The sequence below is a fragment of the Crocodylus porosus genome, unplaced genomic scaffold (genome assembly GCF_001723895.1).
Source record: "Crocodylus porosus isolate Cpor-Errol unplaced genomic scaffold, CroPor_comp1, whole genome shotgun sequence".
Classification (NCBI taxonomy): Eukaryota; Metazoa; Chordata; order Crocodylia; family Crocodylidae; genus Crocodylus; species Crocodylus porosus.
In genome coordinates this window covers 7,555,471-7,571,692 of record NW_017728910.1, presented here as the reverse complement: position 1 = coordinate 7,571,692, position 16,222 = coordinate 7,555,471, and the positions used below count along the sequence as shown (strand labels likewise).

The following is a 16,222-nucleotide window of genomic DNA, read 5'->3' as shown; positions in this document are numbered from 1 at the left end:
TGACCCCCATATCTCTTTCAGTTGTGGTGCTAGTGACTGTAGCATTGCCAAGCCTATAAGCACGATGTGGGTTTTTTTCCTCTGTGGTGGAGCACCTTGCATTTCTCTATTGATCAGCAGCCTATCCTCAAGTGTGGATACTCTTCCCCAAAGTTTGGTGTTGTCAGCAAACTTGGCCAGTCCACTTCTGACACCAAAGTCCAGATGGTTTATAAGGACATTAAAGAGTACAGGTCTGAGATCAGAGCCCTTAGAGGGCACCACTGGTCACCGAGTGCCATTTTGATTCGGTTCCATCAACTACCACTCTTTGGGTCTGACCTCGGAGCCAGTTCCCCAGCCATTGGACTGTAGTGTAGTCGAGGCCACAGTTGCCCAATTTTTCCACAAGGATATTGTGGAATACCAGGTCAAATACTTTCTTAAATTCCAAATATATGATATCAGCCTCTTCCCTTTTGTCCAGATGATACGTCACCTGGTCACAGAAGGAAATGAGATTGGTCAGGCAAGACCTACCTGCAACAAATCCATGCAGGCTGTCCCTCAGGATGCAACCTTCTGTTAGCCTCTCAAGAATGATTTCTTTGATCATTTTTTGATAATTTCTCTGATGCTTTGTTGACCCTCCCTCATTTAATGAAAAAAATTTCAACTATGTGGCATTTGTGAAAATGCTGAATGCTTCCAGTTGATTTTTTTTGCTTTTTAGTTCCTAAAGATTAGTAACTGGTGTTAAGTCTGATCTTGCTTCCATTTCCAGATAAAAGCAGGTGGCAAAAAATCTTTACTTTTGTCTTCACTACTGAGATTAATTTTACCCTTAACGCAAATGAAAATCCATAGAGAGCATTTTCCTATAAGACAGTTTGGGGAAACAAAATCCAAATAGACCAGCTGTATATTAGTTCCATTTTGTTTTGCCTTGTGTTTCTTTATTGACTGAACAGCAAATCAGGGTTTAGTAACTAACTGTAGTGGCATCAGCCGACTTGTTCACCAGTTTCCTCCCCCTGGGCATAAGTAAGTTACTTCATCATTGTGAAAATATACTAGATAGCTTGCTTGTATGTTAAAGTCCTACTGTGCCTTGTTTAAATTTACAGGTTTAATCCTACTTGTTTGATAAGGTCACTGGTGGTTGCCTTGATACTCTTCAGGTGGAGCCCTGATTTTATGTGATAAATACGAATAGCTGCAGTGTATGAAGCTGTGGGCCATTTCCTATGTTACTTTAAAGGCTCTTAAGTGTATTTTATCAGGGCTCCTTTAATTTCTCATAAATTGTAATTTTAATTTTACTCCAGCAAGTCATCAGTTTGTACAAGACTAGTATTAGAAAACTGCAAAATCACTAGCAGTTGGACATGCACATAACTTTATGAATATTCAATAGATTCCTTGAATTTAGGATCTACGGTGCACCTCTGCCAGTGTTAGTAGCGATAGAAACACAAGAATAGGTTGGCCAGAGATTCTACTACCCGGTCATCTTACTCTGGCCAGTATCCTGCTGTTCCTCCTGCTGTAACAGCAGGGGTGCGACTACTACTTCAAAAGAGATGAGAGGATGCGCGCTCTCTTCTTTTTCATGTGCACCGTGACTTAACTATGAGAGAAGTTTGAGGGAAAAGCCTTGAAGCCGTTGTTGTGCTCCGCTTCCAGCGGACCCTGGAGGCCACCCTCGGCGTTCAGGGAGGGGAGCACGGGGTGTCTCCATTCGCTTCAGCCGACCCAAGGTTTCGCCTTTTGTGTCGGAGGAAGAGAATACGCTTCCGCGCGCGGTGACGAGGCCAGCAGGACCGTTGGTGGCCACGAGCCGAGGTTCGAAAGTGGCAGTTGGCGCCGTCCGTTTACTTTCGAACTGCGCGTTCCGCCGCGGTTGGATGCAGCGGCGCATGCGCGCAGGGGTCCGCGGCCTCTGCCTCTCCGCCGCCGGACGCAGAGGGTTGCTGTAGGCGGCGGGAGACTAACGAGTCAGCGCGGGCCGGTGAGTGCCCGGCTCCGGGGGCGGCGTGGCAAGGCAAAGGGATACCTGCGGGGAAGGGGCACCGGTATTAAGTGGGGTGTGGGCCCCGCATCCACGGACTGTCACCGGTGCCGCGCAGGCGGCTTGTCCCGCGCTGCCCAGGAATAATGGCTGCCCGGGGCGGGGGCACGGCCAAGAGCTGGTATCTTCTCGGGGCGTCTGAGTCTCCCGAGTCGGAGACGATGCGGACCCGCTGGTGGGTGCGGAGGGCCACGGGCGTGACCACAGACCGGATCCAGCCGACTGGTGGGCGCCCGCCTCGGAGCCAGAGTCATTTGGCGGGCTGGATCCAGCTGGTGGGCCACATTTTGCCTGCCCCTCCACCAGCTTAATTAGGTTTCACTGATTATGAGCATATATTTATGTAAGGGGAGGGTCACCCCTTGCACGAGGAAGGAAGTGGGGGAAAAAACAACCCCTGTCCTTGTCAGTGTGACCCGGAGGTGGCAGAAATCCCTTTTTGACCCCAAATCTGGTTGCTAGATTAGAGTCTGAATAAGTAAGCAAGTCCTTCCAGCCAAGCACCTGAATGCTTTTGAAAGGCTGATGGGAGCACCAGCGCACCTTGGCAAAATTGGCTGTTGACTTCTAGGTGTGGTGAAAAGGGAAAGACCCCTGCTGCCCCCCAAAACAGAAGCCACATATTGCATGTGGGAGGGGCATGCTCAATTCCTCCTTGTCCATGAAGGTGATGAGCAGAAGCCCTGAAACTGTTGCCAGCACAGATCCTGATTAAAAAGTCACAAATTCTCTCTTTAAAAAACCCAAAATCTGTGCTAAAAATTTAGCCCCCCACCATCCTGCTAGTGCCCCTCCCTCCCCCACAACAGCCCCCCAGCCTCCCACAGGCAGGCACACGCAGACAGATCCACATGCACCCCAGTAGGTAGGTGTGGGGGAGGATGGGGCAGGGGTGAAAGGAAGGGGTTGGGGAGAGGCAGATTGAAAATGGGGGAGGAGAGGAATATCTCTGTGCCTGCTGGGTGAGGGTAGCAGTGCCCCTCTGTGGGCCACACACACTGCCCAGCCAGGGAGGGAGGAAGCTCGCATGTGGCATCCCCACACACACCACCACCTCTGCGGGGGAAGTGGCTGGGGGCTGAGGGAGTGAGGATGTGTTGGGAGAAAACATGGAGTGCCTGCTGGCTGGTGGGCAGTTCCAGTGCAGGTTTTCCCAGAACCTTCCTCTCCCTCAGCCCAGGTAGGTGAACATGCAGGGGAGATGGGAACAAAATGTGCCCCGGGGTGCAACAACAGATGGGTGAGGGGCACTGCCGGCCCCACATGACACACCGAAGTGCCCCCTCTCCCCCCCATCTTGGCTCACTGTGCCCACTCCCAGGAGCAAGGCAAGAGGGGGAGTGAGTGCAGCGGTCCCCCTTTGCGGGCCACACGTGTACTGCCTGGCTTGGGGGAGAATGCACAGACTACCACCACTGCACAGCCACCCACCACACCTTGCACCTGTTGCCCACAGCTGGAAAGCCACACAGGATATGGTGATGTGGTGGTGGCTGCCATGTGCGAGCCCTGCTTCCCCCTCTAGCCAGGCAGGCATGTGCATCTTGCAGAGGGTCACTGCTGTCCTGGCCCCCCGACCCTGCTCTGGGCAACTGCTGTGGTGGCACACGGTGGCTACCACCATGTTGCTGCTGGTGGCCAGCACTGCACTGCCCCTGGCCGCTGCCCCCACATGGCATTTTTGGTTGCACACTGTGGTGCCTGCCAGCACCACTGCATCACCGCTGCCATGCCCTGCATCACTTGCCCAGAGCAGGGGTGAGGGCAGTAGTGCCCCACTGTGGGCCTCGCATGCCTGCTTGGCTGGGTGGGGCTCACACAGCAGCTACCAGCACACCTCTGTGCAGCTTTCTGGCTGTGGGAAGTGGCGCAAGGTGCAGCAGTGGCAGGTGCCCTGCGTGAGCTCCCCCTCCCCCAGACTGTGTGGCCCACAGAGGGGCACTGCTGCCATCGCTCCCCTGGCCCTGCCTCTGGGAGCAGGCACAGAATGAGCTGAGGTGGGGGGCTGGCAGTGCCCCTCACACCTCTGCCACTGTGCCCTGAGATGTGCTCTGTTACCCCCCTCAAATCTCCTTGTCTGCCCAGGCTGAGGTAGGGGAAGGTGTTAGGGAAAGCCCCACCAGGAGTGCCTATTAGCCAGCAGGCGTTCCATTTCTTCCCCCAACACATCCTCACTTCCTCAACCCCCAAGCCCCACTCACCTCCAGGAATGAAGAAGAGTGATCCTGATGCAGCCTCTGGTAAGTGAGAATGTCGGGTCCTGCCCTTTCCCCCTCCCCCTCTGGGCAGGGTTGGGGGTTTCCTGCCCCTTTTGCAAACAGCTCTTGCAGGCTGGAACTCAGCTAGCTTTCAGAGTTCTTTACAAAAGGGAGAAATCCACAGGTTTCCCCGCTGAAGGGAAAATCCACGTTTTCCGATTAAACCAGGAGTTCTGTGTTTTTTTCCATTTTTGTGTGGGAAATGGAAAACCTGGATCTTTGCTCATCAAACACCTTTCTCCTGGAGATGGAGTCTTTTCACCCCATCATGGGGATACCAAGTACTTTAATCCACATGTGATATTAGGGATATAAATACTGATTAAAAAAAAATCTGCTTAACCTGCTAAATGATTAATTGGTATGGCAACCCCCTTCCTGGCCCATGTGAAGCTGTTCTGGGCCAGCCTGTAGGGCACCCCTGCCCAGCCTGGCACCAGTGAGGTGCTTTCAGCCCCCAAGCTTAGTGGCTTCCCAGGGGCTGCATCTCAGTGAGCTGGGATGCCAGGTGGGTCCCCTGGGCTTGGATGCAGAGGAGGCAGGTGACTGGGGTGTTTCATGGGGCTGAACCACAGGCGTGGAAGAGCTACCCTGCTCCATTTTGCTTCCATCTTTCCCCTGCCAGTCCCTGCAGGTCTGGCTGTGAGGTGTGTGCAGGTGCTGCTAACAGCAGCTGCAGTTGCAGCAACAGAAGGTGCCACATCCAGATGAGGATGGGTGCTGTGGCACTGGGCTCCAATATGTGGCTCTGCAATGCAAAATCAGATCAGTAGGGTGCTGTGCCTCAGGCTGGCGCTTGTCCCATCCCACCACAGAGGAGGGGCATCACCTGCCTGTGGGAAGCTGGGGGCCAAAGCATTGACTAGCCCTGTCAGACAGGCCTGTTTGTTACACTTTAAAATCATGTGGCCCCAATCCACCAAGTTTTTTATTAGCCTCTTTCAGGCAGGGAAGCTACGGGAAAATGGGACAACAAGTCCCTTGGGACAAATAATACAAAAAAGAGGAATGGGAGTTGCTGGTTCAAATGAGTGCCAAGAGAGGACACTGGGCAGAACACAATGGACAGTGCCTACTGGCTCTCAAACAAGTCCAGGGAGCCAGTGGTCACCCTGCCAGACAGGCAGCACAGCCTAGGAAGTGATGGGTGGCTGTAGCAAGCAAGGGGCTTAATGGCAGCTGCAGTGGGCAGGTAATGCTGAGGGGGAGCAGGCAACAAGCCTCCTGCCCTGCAAGTGGATGTGGGGGAGAGCCTGCTAAGTGACTCGGGGCTAGGAGTCCAACCACGCCACGGGGGAAAAGGTCTCAGCCCTGCTCCCCTCACAAGAACAACAAACAGCAGCAACTTTTATATGTAACTTTATTTACGTAAAACTGTTGTTATTAAAACATTTTGCCTTCCAAAAATGCAAAAAAAAAAAAAAAGCTAATTAGAAAAAAATGACATCTCAAGCAACAACAAAAACAAAAATCTGCATGGCAACTCTGTTGATGATTCTTATTGAGAAAAATTAACACCTTGACATACTCTGCTGTCAACTTTTAGTGCAACGTATTTATAATAAGCGCAGCTGTAGCAAAGACTCATTCTGCAGGCACAGAGGATCCTGGAGTGCATGGGTAACTCTTAGCCAATTTAGCAAGCCTTGGGAAGTGCTATCCATTGACTTTTCCACCACTCCAATGAATTGGACACCAATGAAAGCAGGGCTCCGTGAAGTAATTCTTCAGTTCATTTTCCACTTCATTCTCATAAGTTTATCAGGCCAGCAGCTTGGAGAGCAGTGTCCAAGGGCTCCATGGTGAGGGAAGGGCTGGGGCAGGGGCAGGTGCTGCAGAGCCAGGGTTAGGCAGGGTTCAGGACAGAGATACAGGTGGCTTGTCCAGGTGCTGTGGGTGCAGGAGGGGTAGCTCCTGGCCTCTGTGCACGCCCCCAGATCTGTGCATGGGATGAGGACAGGCTGACTTTGGGGCAGGGGATGGCCTGGGCTCTTCCTGGTAGGGGCAGCTGGGTCTGGGCTGTGCATAGGGCAGGTGGTGGCAGTGCTGGGATGGTGGAAGCTATGGTGGGGGAGGGGAGGGGAGTGCCTGCAGCCATGCCCCTCTCCCAGTGCCACTGCTGCCTGCCTTACACTCAACCCTGGTCCAGCTCCCCCTCTCAGCCAGGAAGAGCCTGGCACCACCCTTGGCCCCAGCCTGCAGCAGGCAGCCTGCTCTTGCTGTGAGCATAACAGAATTAGTTGAGTAGTGGCTGTATCTTTAATTCTGGAATGGATTTTTTTTTAATTACAAAACTTTTTTAGACCAGGGACACTCACCCCCAGCCACCTGGTCAGTTGGCCTGCAAAGCTGTCATCCGGCCTGCTGGTCTCCCAGTAGGTCTGATAATTTGTTGGCAGGGGAGCAGTGTCAGCATTAATTTCTGCTCCCCCACTGCCAAAATTCTTGACTGGGTGGGCTGGATAGTATGGCTATAGGACTGATCCGGGCATGAGGATCTGAGTGCATGAGGCTGAGGTGGTATGGGGCCCAATGTAGATGTGCAGGGCTCGTTCTCATGTGCCAACCCCATAAAGGATCTGGCCTGTGGACCAGCCCTAGGCTAGTCATCTGGCCCATGCACCACTGTTTTAGACAGTTTTGATATGCTTAAATGGAATAAATTATTTTTATTTTTATTTTTTTTAAAGGAGCAGTTTGTGCTCTAAGTTATTGTACAAATTGAACACAACAAACTGGAAATTAATTTTGAAACCTGGTTATGATTGTATACAGCAGCTTCTCTTAATTTTTTTAATGTACTATGTTGCTAATTCAATATTAAGTTAAAAACAATTATTCCACTGTTGTATTTTGTTAGGAAAGCTTTCCTAACGTGTTGTTATTAAAAGAAGTCCATTATTTCCAGTAGAATTTGTGAACTACTCACAGCTTCACAACTGAGCCATTCTCACAACAGAAATGCAGTGAAAATTCACCTCTTCATTTTTTTTACATATCTTTTTCAAGCTATGAGGTCTTATTTTGTTCGGTTTCCAGTCCAATTTGAGTATCTGAAAAAAAAAACTAATTTCCACTCCAAATGTAAGTAGCTTGTTTGTTTCCTGTTGACTCCCTTCCAGGAAACCTTACTTGTTTTCCTTTCTTCCCTTTTTTTAGGACATGTTTTTCTCTGACTCTTCTCCTGCTCCTAACCCTTTTTACTTCAACCCACATGAGTTTCTGTTGATACTGCTTTTTCTGCGCAACATCTTCTGTGTACTTCTGTAAGGAATGGAGTGAAACTGAACTGAGGTGGTGCCTGGTTTGTTTCCTTTGTGCTTGTCAAGGAAATACTCTGTGCAAGAATACCACAGACGATGCCCTCGACTGCTGTAGCATGGGACCCCACTGTGCAGTAGATTAAAACTTGTAAAATACCTGAGCCAAATGCCAGAAGCAACACTTAGAATAGTGCATTGAAATGTATAGATGTATTTATGACAAAGATGGACAAATTTGCTATGGCTTTTTATTGGCATTTTCCTTCAGAGAGCTCTGAGAGCAGTAAATTGGATTTGGGGATTATATGCATAATCTTAGCTGGGCAGTGTTGCTTAAGAGATTCTGTAGATAAAATATGTAGTTCACACTTTAGTGTTGCTCTCTGAGGCAGTGTACTCTGAAAATGGGAGTTACTCCTGAGTAGTAATTCCCTTTTGAGTTTTTGTAACTTATAAGCAGCTGCCATCACATTTTTAACCATCTCAGTTACCTGGGAAACAAACCAAGGTGTTTCTCTGGTAATGACATTTTGTGATTCTATCTGCCTGGTAGCTGTGCAGTTCTTGGGTTATGAAACACTCTTGAATTGTATGGAGGCCTGTAAGTTGGTCGTGTTTTCTACTTTATTCAGAGCTTCAAGCTTTGAATGACTTAAAGAATACTAGCTTATTTCCGGAAGGTAAATTTTGTTTAGTTGCAGTGTGTATTCTTTTTCATAGTTTGAGATAATCATATAAAGAGTACCTATGAAAATATTCTTATGAATTAATTCATATTATTTTTAAGCAATTAATTTAAAGCTGCAAAGTGATATACTTTGTCAACAGAAGAGAAGTCAATCTTGACTTAGACATAAGGAGAGAGTAGGCCACAGTTAATATTTAAAAATAAATAGCTTTCCCTTGACAGTTAATGGTTGTTATTTATATATTCATATATATATAGCTGCAAGAGTATAGTTGAAATGATCTTCTTTTGAACATCTTTAATTTGTTTTTCTCTTTTAATTCAGAGTTATACTTTTTGACCTGCTAAAATTCAATAATGTAGGTATTAAGAATTGTTAACTTGGTGTCTAAGTAGAAGTAAAAAAAAAAAATCCGTTTCCTTGAAATATTTTTTTCCCAAATGCCCATTAATTTGATTTTTAATTTAATCATTTCATGTGTCTAATGTGAGAATGAACTGAGTTCTCAAGAAATAACACAAAGGGATTCCTCACCCAGTTTTGCTTAGGGTCTTAATCCCAACCTGTGATGTTCCTGATGTCGTAACAAAACACATTACTCTGAATCAACAGTACTCTATAAATCTGAGTGCCAGCAGGCACAACCCACTGTTGCTCTTTCTGAAAATCAGCAAATTTCCTAAATAAATTATTCAGTTCAGAGAAATGCCTCATTGTCTTTAATAAGAATAATTATTAAATAGTTTAAACTTATGTACAGTGGTAAATGTTCAGACACAAATTATTGCTTTTTGTAAGTAGAGCAGTCTTCCCCCTCTGCTTCCCAACTCGTTTAACCTCGAGGAAGGAAAAATTTCTGTATACAAAGCTTCAAGTAATGAATAAAATATAAGTGCTAGTATCTCAGTCATGACTGATATCAGTTAACTGATTATGTATTTACAATAATCACTAATATAAAACTGAGAAGGATCATTTGATTTGCATAATTGATTTTCTTCAGAAGTTAAATCATCCAGCAGGAGGATTTAATTTAAATAATTTGTCCAATTTTTTTTTCTGCATGTCTTATTTAGTTTTTTACTGATGTAGTTTTTTTTTTCTTGGTTAGTAAAAACAAAAATTGTTAAGTGGGAAGATACCCCATCTATTTTATAATTATAATGTAACATGCATATTCTGATTCTTAATTTTTATATTTTTATTATATTAGCAAATAATGATGCCTTTTTATTGGGTTATTTTTAGGTGATTTGTATTAAGTGCTGTCTGAATTAAAATAAAATAAATAATATATGCAAAATAACATTTTTAATTTATTAGCTAAATAAAATTTTCTTATTAACTGAGTGCATGTATCTTTTTTCTTACCGAAATATATTTTTCCTATAAGAATATGTTATTAGTTGACTGAGTGATGCTTCTAATTAACATAAATACATTTTATACATCAATACCTATTTTAATTCATTGTTTTGAAGTAGAAGAAAACCAGTTTTTCTTGCTTTTCAAATCCTGATCATTATCTCAGCTTTGGATGAACAAGTCTTTAAACTTAACTGAATACATTGAAATTAAGATAATGTTTTTCTTGGTATCTGAAGACTAGGCTAACACAGGCAAAACCTGGCTTGGGAATATATAGAACTCCCCTTTCAGGTGTTATACCACTGAAGAGCACAGCAATTAGACTTTCTTTAAAAATTTAGCAGCAAACATACTACTATTTTTTTATTTTAATTTGTTTATTTTAATGTTATTGAATCCATATATAATCTATAAGCCTTAACGTAGGGTGTTAGGACTTCAAATTTACTTTTGAATATTTTTCTTTTTAAAAAGAAATATATTTATTTTAAAATCCATGAATAAGCCTTTTCTTTTTAAAAATATTTTTATCCACCCTGAGGTAATCGGTCATGATGATACAAAAACAATGCAGCTGGACTTCTAGTCTTTCAGGGCTCCTATACACATGCTCTGATGTGCTGTATGTAATTACAGTACATCGGAGCAGACTTGATTAATCTGAAATGGGATTAATGGGGTCTGCTGGAGTGCGGTAATTACTGCGTTCTTACAGACTTCAGGTTCACATAGATCAGTGTCCCTGCAGTGAAAAATGGCAGATCTTCTTTGTGGGCTGGATCTGGCCCACAGACTGTAGACTGCCAACCCCTGATATAGGCTAGTCGTTAACAACTTCTATTGCCTCAAAGTTCCCCTTTATTACCATTTTTAATGTAGTTACATCCTACTTCAAAATGTATTACAGTGCATTTTTGACTAAAGGCAAAATTATTTTTCTGCTGGCCATAACAAGAAAAATAACAGAGCAAGACAAATAACAGAGCAGTTCTCCTGGCCACAATGGGTCAGATGCTGTAGATTCCTATATTAAATTTCTTCAATACAAACACGTGTTTAAGTGTTTGCAGGTGTAACTGTGCTAATGCATAGATAGCATCCGTAAAAGAATCTCACAACTCCCTGGTTGAGAATCAGTGATAGAGGGTGTTCTGATTCAGATTAGAGTTTAGGATGGATTGTTGAAAGGGTCAAGAAATGCATGTCACAAAAATATTCTGTGGTAATATTAACTTCCTAAGTAAAACAATTGTATAAAGAAGCAGAATAACTTGGTAGTCAGCAATAACACTGGATGTCCTATTCTTTGAGATTCAGCCAGTGTGATTTCATTAGCATTGGCTGAAATCTAAAAGTTAAATGTTTCAATGGTCTTTTTTTTCCTGCTATTACTTGAGCTTTTTAAGTTCAGGGGTATCAGACGTATGACCTGTGGGCCAGTTTCAGCCTGTGGAGCCCTACAATCTGGCCAGTGGTGCTGCCAATAGCTTAGATGCTCCCTGTGTGCTGTGTGAAGAGCATGCACTGGCTCCAGCTCTATGTGCAGCACCTGCCAGACCTGCAATGTGCTGGGCCAATCCAGGCTGCACACCACGTGCCATGTGCAGGGCTGCTCTGTGGGCCCAACCTGGGCTGGATGAGTTTGATACCCCTGCTGTAGCTGAATGTGTGGACATGCTTAATCAAATATTTAAAATAATCCAATCAAAACTTTAAAAGTTGTAGTCAAACAGTGATGTCTTTTTTTTTTTTTAACACAGGGAATTGTTTCAGGAGATTCCTAAATAGGAATCAGTCTTCCCCATTTCAGTCAGGGTGTTTGTAGACAAAAGAACCCAAATAAAGTGCTTTACTTCAAATTTGGTGTGTTCCTGCACGAAGCCCCCAGGCATGTCCAGAAGAGGCAGTGTGTTACTTCAACACAAATTGCTCAGCATCTGTAAAGATCAGGCACTTCGGTGGGGCTTTTTTAGCACTTCTATCTAATAGCTGATTGCTGCTGCATCTGGTAAAGCACATTTTTTTTTAACGTCTGCAAGCAGCCTCAGTCACTAAATAAAGGAAGTGCAATCACTGATAAACGGAGAGCTATTGCATGATGTGTTTTGCAGTAACTTGTAGATTTTTTTCAATTATGTTTTATTAGCATCCACAAATTATACTCATAGGAGTGTTTAGTTTCAAACTGTGGACCATCTCTCTATTATTCACCATTATTCAACTTCCCTGTGTTAACTGTAATGATTGATTACACAAAAAAATAACATTAGGGAAGTACATGTATAATTGCTTTAATATTCTGTCTTTTTTTAAAAGTTAATCCTAAATTTATACTGCTTGATTCTCTTTTTTTCTTGGTTGAATTCACAGGCAGTGCCAATTCACAAGGGGGTTTTTATGTTTCCTGTCCTTTCTTATATTAAATGTAATGTTTAGTAGAGGCAGCTATGAAGTTTGCTTCTTGTTTGTAGTGTAAAAGCTGGAAACGGAGAGAGTGATCTGTAGTCACTTAAATACAGCCCACAGTTTCTATAGTATATTAGAAAACCTATGTAAGCTACCAGGCTCCCATACACTTTGTAGAAATTGCCTGGAAAGTGTTCTTTAGCTGTCAGCACTCTTTTTTTTCTTTTACAGCTAATTCACTAGTTTAAAAAAATCAGTTGATTACATATATAGTTAAATTCTATAAATTGACTAAATTGTATTTTTTTCTGTTATAGGAAATGCATAATTTTGAGGAGGAATTAACATGTTCCATTTGCTATAGTATATTTGAAGACCCACGTGTGCTACCATGCTCCCACACATTTTGTAGAAATTGCCTAGAAAGTGTTCTTCAGTTGTCAAGTAACTTCTCCATATGGAGACCACTGAGGCTTCCACTGAAGTGTCCAAGTTGTAGAAGTATTGTTGAAATTCCTCCTTCTGGTACTGAATCGTTACCTATCAACTTTGCATTGAAGGCTATCATTGAAAAGTATCAGCAAGAAGACCATCCAGATGTTGCTACATGTAGCGAACATTATAGACAGCCATTAAATGTTTATTGTCTTTTAGATAGAAAATTAGTGTGTGGCCATTGTCTTACGATAGGTAAACATCATGGTCATCCCATAGATGACCTTCAGAGTGCCTATATGAAAGAAATAGAGACTCCTGGGAAACTCCTTGAACAATTAACTGATAAACATTGGAGTGATGTGTGTTTGCTAATTGAAAAGTTAGAAGAACAGAAATCTTGGTGTGAAAATATAGTTCAAGATGATAAGAAAGCTGTAGTGCAGTATTTTAAGAAACTTAACGAGACATTGGAACATAAAAAGCAAGCTTTGCTAGCCGCTTTGGATGAAGTTAATACTTGTATTATTGAAGAATATGAACCGCTCATTGAAAAGATGAAAGGAATAAGAGAAGAACAGCTTGATTTAATGTCACTGAACACATCTATTAAAGAAGAGTCATCTCCGCTTGTTTTTCTTGAGAAGATTGATAATGTGCGCCAACGTGTAAAAGCTTTGAAACAAAAGCAACTACCAGATACCAAGCCTTTTGAGATTTATCCACGAGTGGGACAGCTGTTGAAGGATGTATGGTGCAAAACTGAAATTGGTCAGATTAACAAGATCCTCACTCCAAAAATAAAACTTGCTTTGAAAGGAAAGGTATGCAAGAAAAACAATGAGAAGGAAAGAGGACAATCTAAGGAATTCCTGCAGTCAGTAAACCCTCTGGTAGTGATGCTAATATCTATAGTAGTAATAATTATGGTTTCATTTAGCAAACCTTTATTGTCAGTTGTTGTAAGTGATGCTACTTCATTTGGTATTTCAGAAGTGTTGCAGTTTGTTTATCAGGATTTAGATCAGATTTTGCAGACATTAATAGAAATACTGTCCCATACATCTCATTTATTGACAGAATTTATAGGAAGAATTACTTCTTTCTGAATTTCAAATCTTAGTTTAATAATTGGAATAACTGTAGGAATATTCATTGTAAATGAACTCTTTCACAAGATTTTTCCATTCAGTTTGTATCTAAAAGCTACTGAAACATTCATCCCTTTAAAAAAAAAAATGACCCTAGGTTAATTTGTAAAAAAAATGCAGTTTAATCAGGTTATTTTTGTTTTCAGAAGGGATATCTATTACCAACCCCCATTTAACAAGGGTATAAATTCATGTACTAAAGAATTAATAATGGACTCTTTTTTTAAATCTCTATTTTGGATAAAGCTGAGATGAGTAAATGGAAGTGCCAGTCACTGACCCCAGCATAATGAAATCTTGTATTACGTACTTCATTGCTTTTTACATACAGGGTTGATTGGGCCTACTATTTGTTCATTATCACGTATGAAATGACTAGGGTTTCATCTAGGTTATTAGTGAATCATGTTACTTTGTGTTTTCTTTTATACATAAATACAGATACAAAGTCATGGGGACATCCTTTCAATTGGAGATAAATGTGTTGCTCTAGAACTTTTTGGATGATATGTTTTGAAGATACTTGGCAAGAGTATAGTCCTGAAAGATGTTGAGTGTGTGTGACGTTATGTTCTATTCAGCAGATATTTGCTGCCTTATGAGTTTGGGCCACTTCTTGCTAAATGTTGAGTGGACCCACAGTAGCCATTGGGAAACCCCCGTTCAAATTAATGGGGACAGAATTTCAATTCTAGAAAGAACAACATGAAATAAAAATACAGTGTAAATAGTTTCTTAAATTACAAGAATAATTGAGATCTAATCTAATTCAGTCTGAAATAAGTGTTTATATTCCTACTATATAATCAGATTAATTTAAACCAAGGCATATTCCATTAGTTAAGATGCTAGGAACTCCATATTCACACTTAATAAAGTCAGCAGCAATTCTCCCTGTAGAAACAGGATTTTGCCCTTAGTTGTTTTTTTTTTAAACAGGAAGATTAATTCATTAACAGTGAAAAAATTCCCTGTAGCCACCAGTCCATAGATTGTTGTTGTAAGGCTGCCTAAACACATCTGAGTTCCAAGTGATAATTGATGCCTTGTAAAAATTTCATAGTTTTTTCATAATATGCCAATAGGTAGCCTTTAATGACAATTGTAACTGATTTTTTTTGTAAAACAATCACACGTGGTGTATTATGGCATTGTTTCCAAACTATTGCATATTTTAAAATAATGTAAACACAATTATTAAACTCTGAGAAACTACTGTTTTCCTCATGACGTTGTAAAAACTCACTGTGAACAGGCAGAAGGCTTCTTTTTCCTCCTTCCTCCTCTCCCCCGCATCTCCGCCAAATGAAAGCTTGTTTTTGCAAGATGCCAAGAGCCTTGAACTTGCATTGACTCCAGTGACAGTTTGTGGGCAGTCAGATCAAGCTATGAATTTAACATATTAACGAATTAAGTAACTTAAGACTTAAAATTTTGGGGCCAGTAATCATCACGACCAAGCAAGATTGGATTATTTTCAGTAATTAATGCACTGAAAACAAGACACCGTAATAGGATAACTTAAGGTGACAGCTCTTGTATATGCCATATAACCAAGGGTCTTTATCCCAAATAATTAATTTTAGCACTCAGTATAAAAAAATCACTATGGCATAGGTCAGTCCAAAATGTAAGGTTTAAAAAATAAATTTCCCAGTGTCAACTTTTTTTTTAAAGAAATACTGTTAGTAGGTCTTTATTCAGAGCTGATGATTCCCTGTTAGACTTTGTAACCTGAACAAAACAATAGTCTATAAGGAGAAAATTAATTATTTTAATTGACAAAGCTGAATCAAATGGAAGGAGTAAGTAGCCAGCATAAAAGGAGTCCAGACCAGTTATCTGTGGTAGGTTACATTTAAATTAAGGATAGCACCAGGTAGATGCTTTGTGGGCAAGTTGGTATGGTTTTCTTTAGACCACTGCCTATTAAGCGCACAGTTTGTATTCAAAGTAGAAAAGTTCCTATAATCTCTCTATATGTTAGAGTTTATATAGATAACTTCCCTCGACATTAACCACCAGATTTTTTAAAGAGATATTTAAGCTCTTACTGGAATTTTCAGAAACTTCTGAGTGCTTAATTCATTAAAACCAATGGGAGTTAGGCAGGTATGACCTTTTGCTTTTGAAAATCTTACTGTGCTGCTATCTGCATTATTAAATACCTAAATACTTTTAAAATTTGACTTAAGTGCATGTCTGTTGGAGTCTTTTTAGAACATCATTCCTCTTAGAATGTCTTATGTTAGTTTTCTGGCTTTTTAAAAGATCTTTTATAAAAATTTATAATGTAGTTTTATATTACAAATATCCTGAATTTGTACTATTTCACGTACTTAGTATTTTAATAAATCTGTATCTAAATAAAAATACATTCTTATGGGAAAGGGATTCTCCATGTCTCACTACTATTTATAACTCATAAATATCTGGCTGGAATGATGCAGTGAAGTCTAACATAAGAGTGTGTGTCTCATTGAAACAAGTACTTTTGAATTGAGGATTGCACAGTGTATCCATCATTCCTTAAACTTCTGTCTTCTTTGTATGCACCCACTTATTTTGCTTAGAAGATGTTTAATGCATTTATAACTGAGAG

The 16,222-nt window shown here is 42.0% G+C and overlaps 1 protein-coding gene across 1 annotated transcript; it reads left to right on the top strand.

The window, feature by feature from the left end:
* Nucleotides 1–1,885: 1,885 nt before the first annotated feature.
* Nucleotides 1,886–16,007, top strand: TRIM59 (tripartite motif containing 59). The gene is made up of 2 exons (XM_019532668.1): nt 1,886–1,990; nt 12,352–16,007. The coding sequence occupies exon 2, from the start codon at nt 12,355–12,357 to the stop codon at nt 13,576–13,578; it is 1,224 nt and encodes a 407-aa protein (XP_019388213.1). The 5' UTR covers nt 1,886–1,990; nt 12,352–12,354; the 3' UTR covers nt 13,579–16,007.
* The last annotated feature ends 215 nt before the right edge of the window (nt 16,008–16,222 follow it).

Bases quoted from the DNA above. Each gene is read 5' to 3' on its own strand.
- TRIM59 (XM_019532668.1), top strand. From the start codon at position 12,355: ATGCATAATTTTGAGGAGGAATTAACATGTTCCATTTGCTATAGTATA.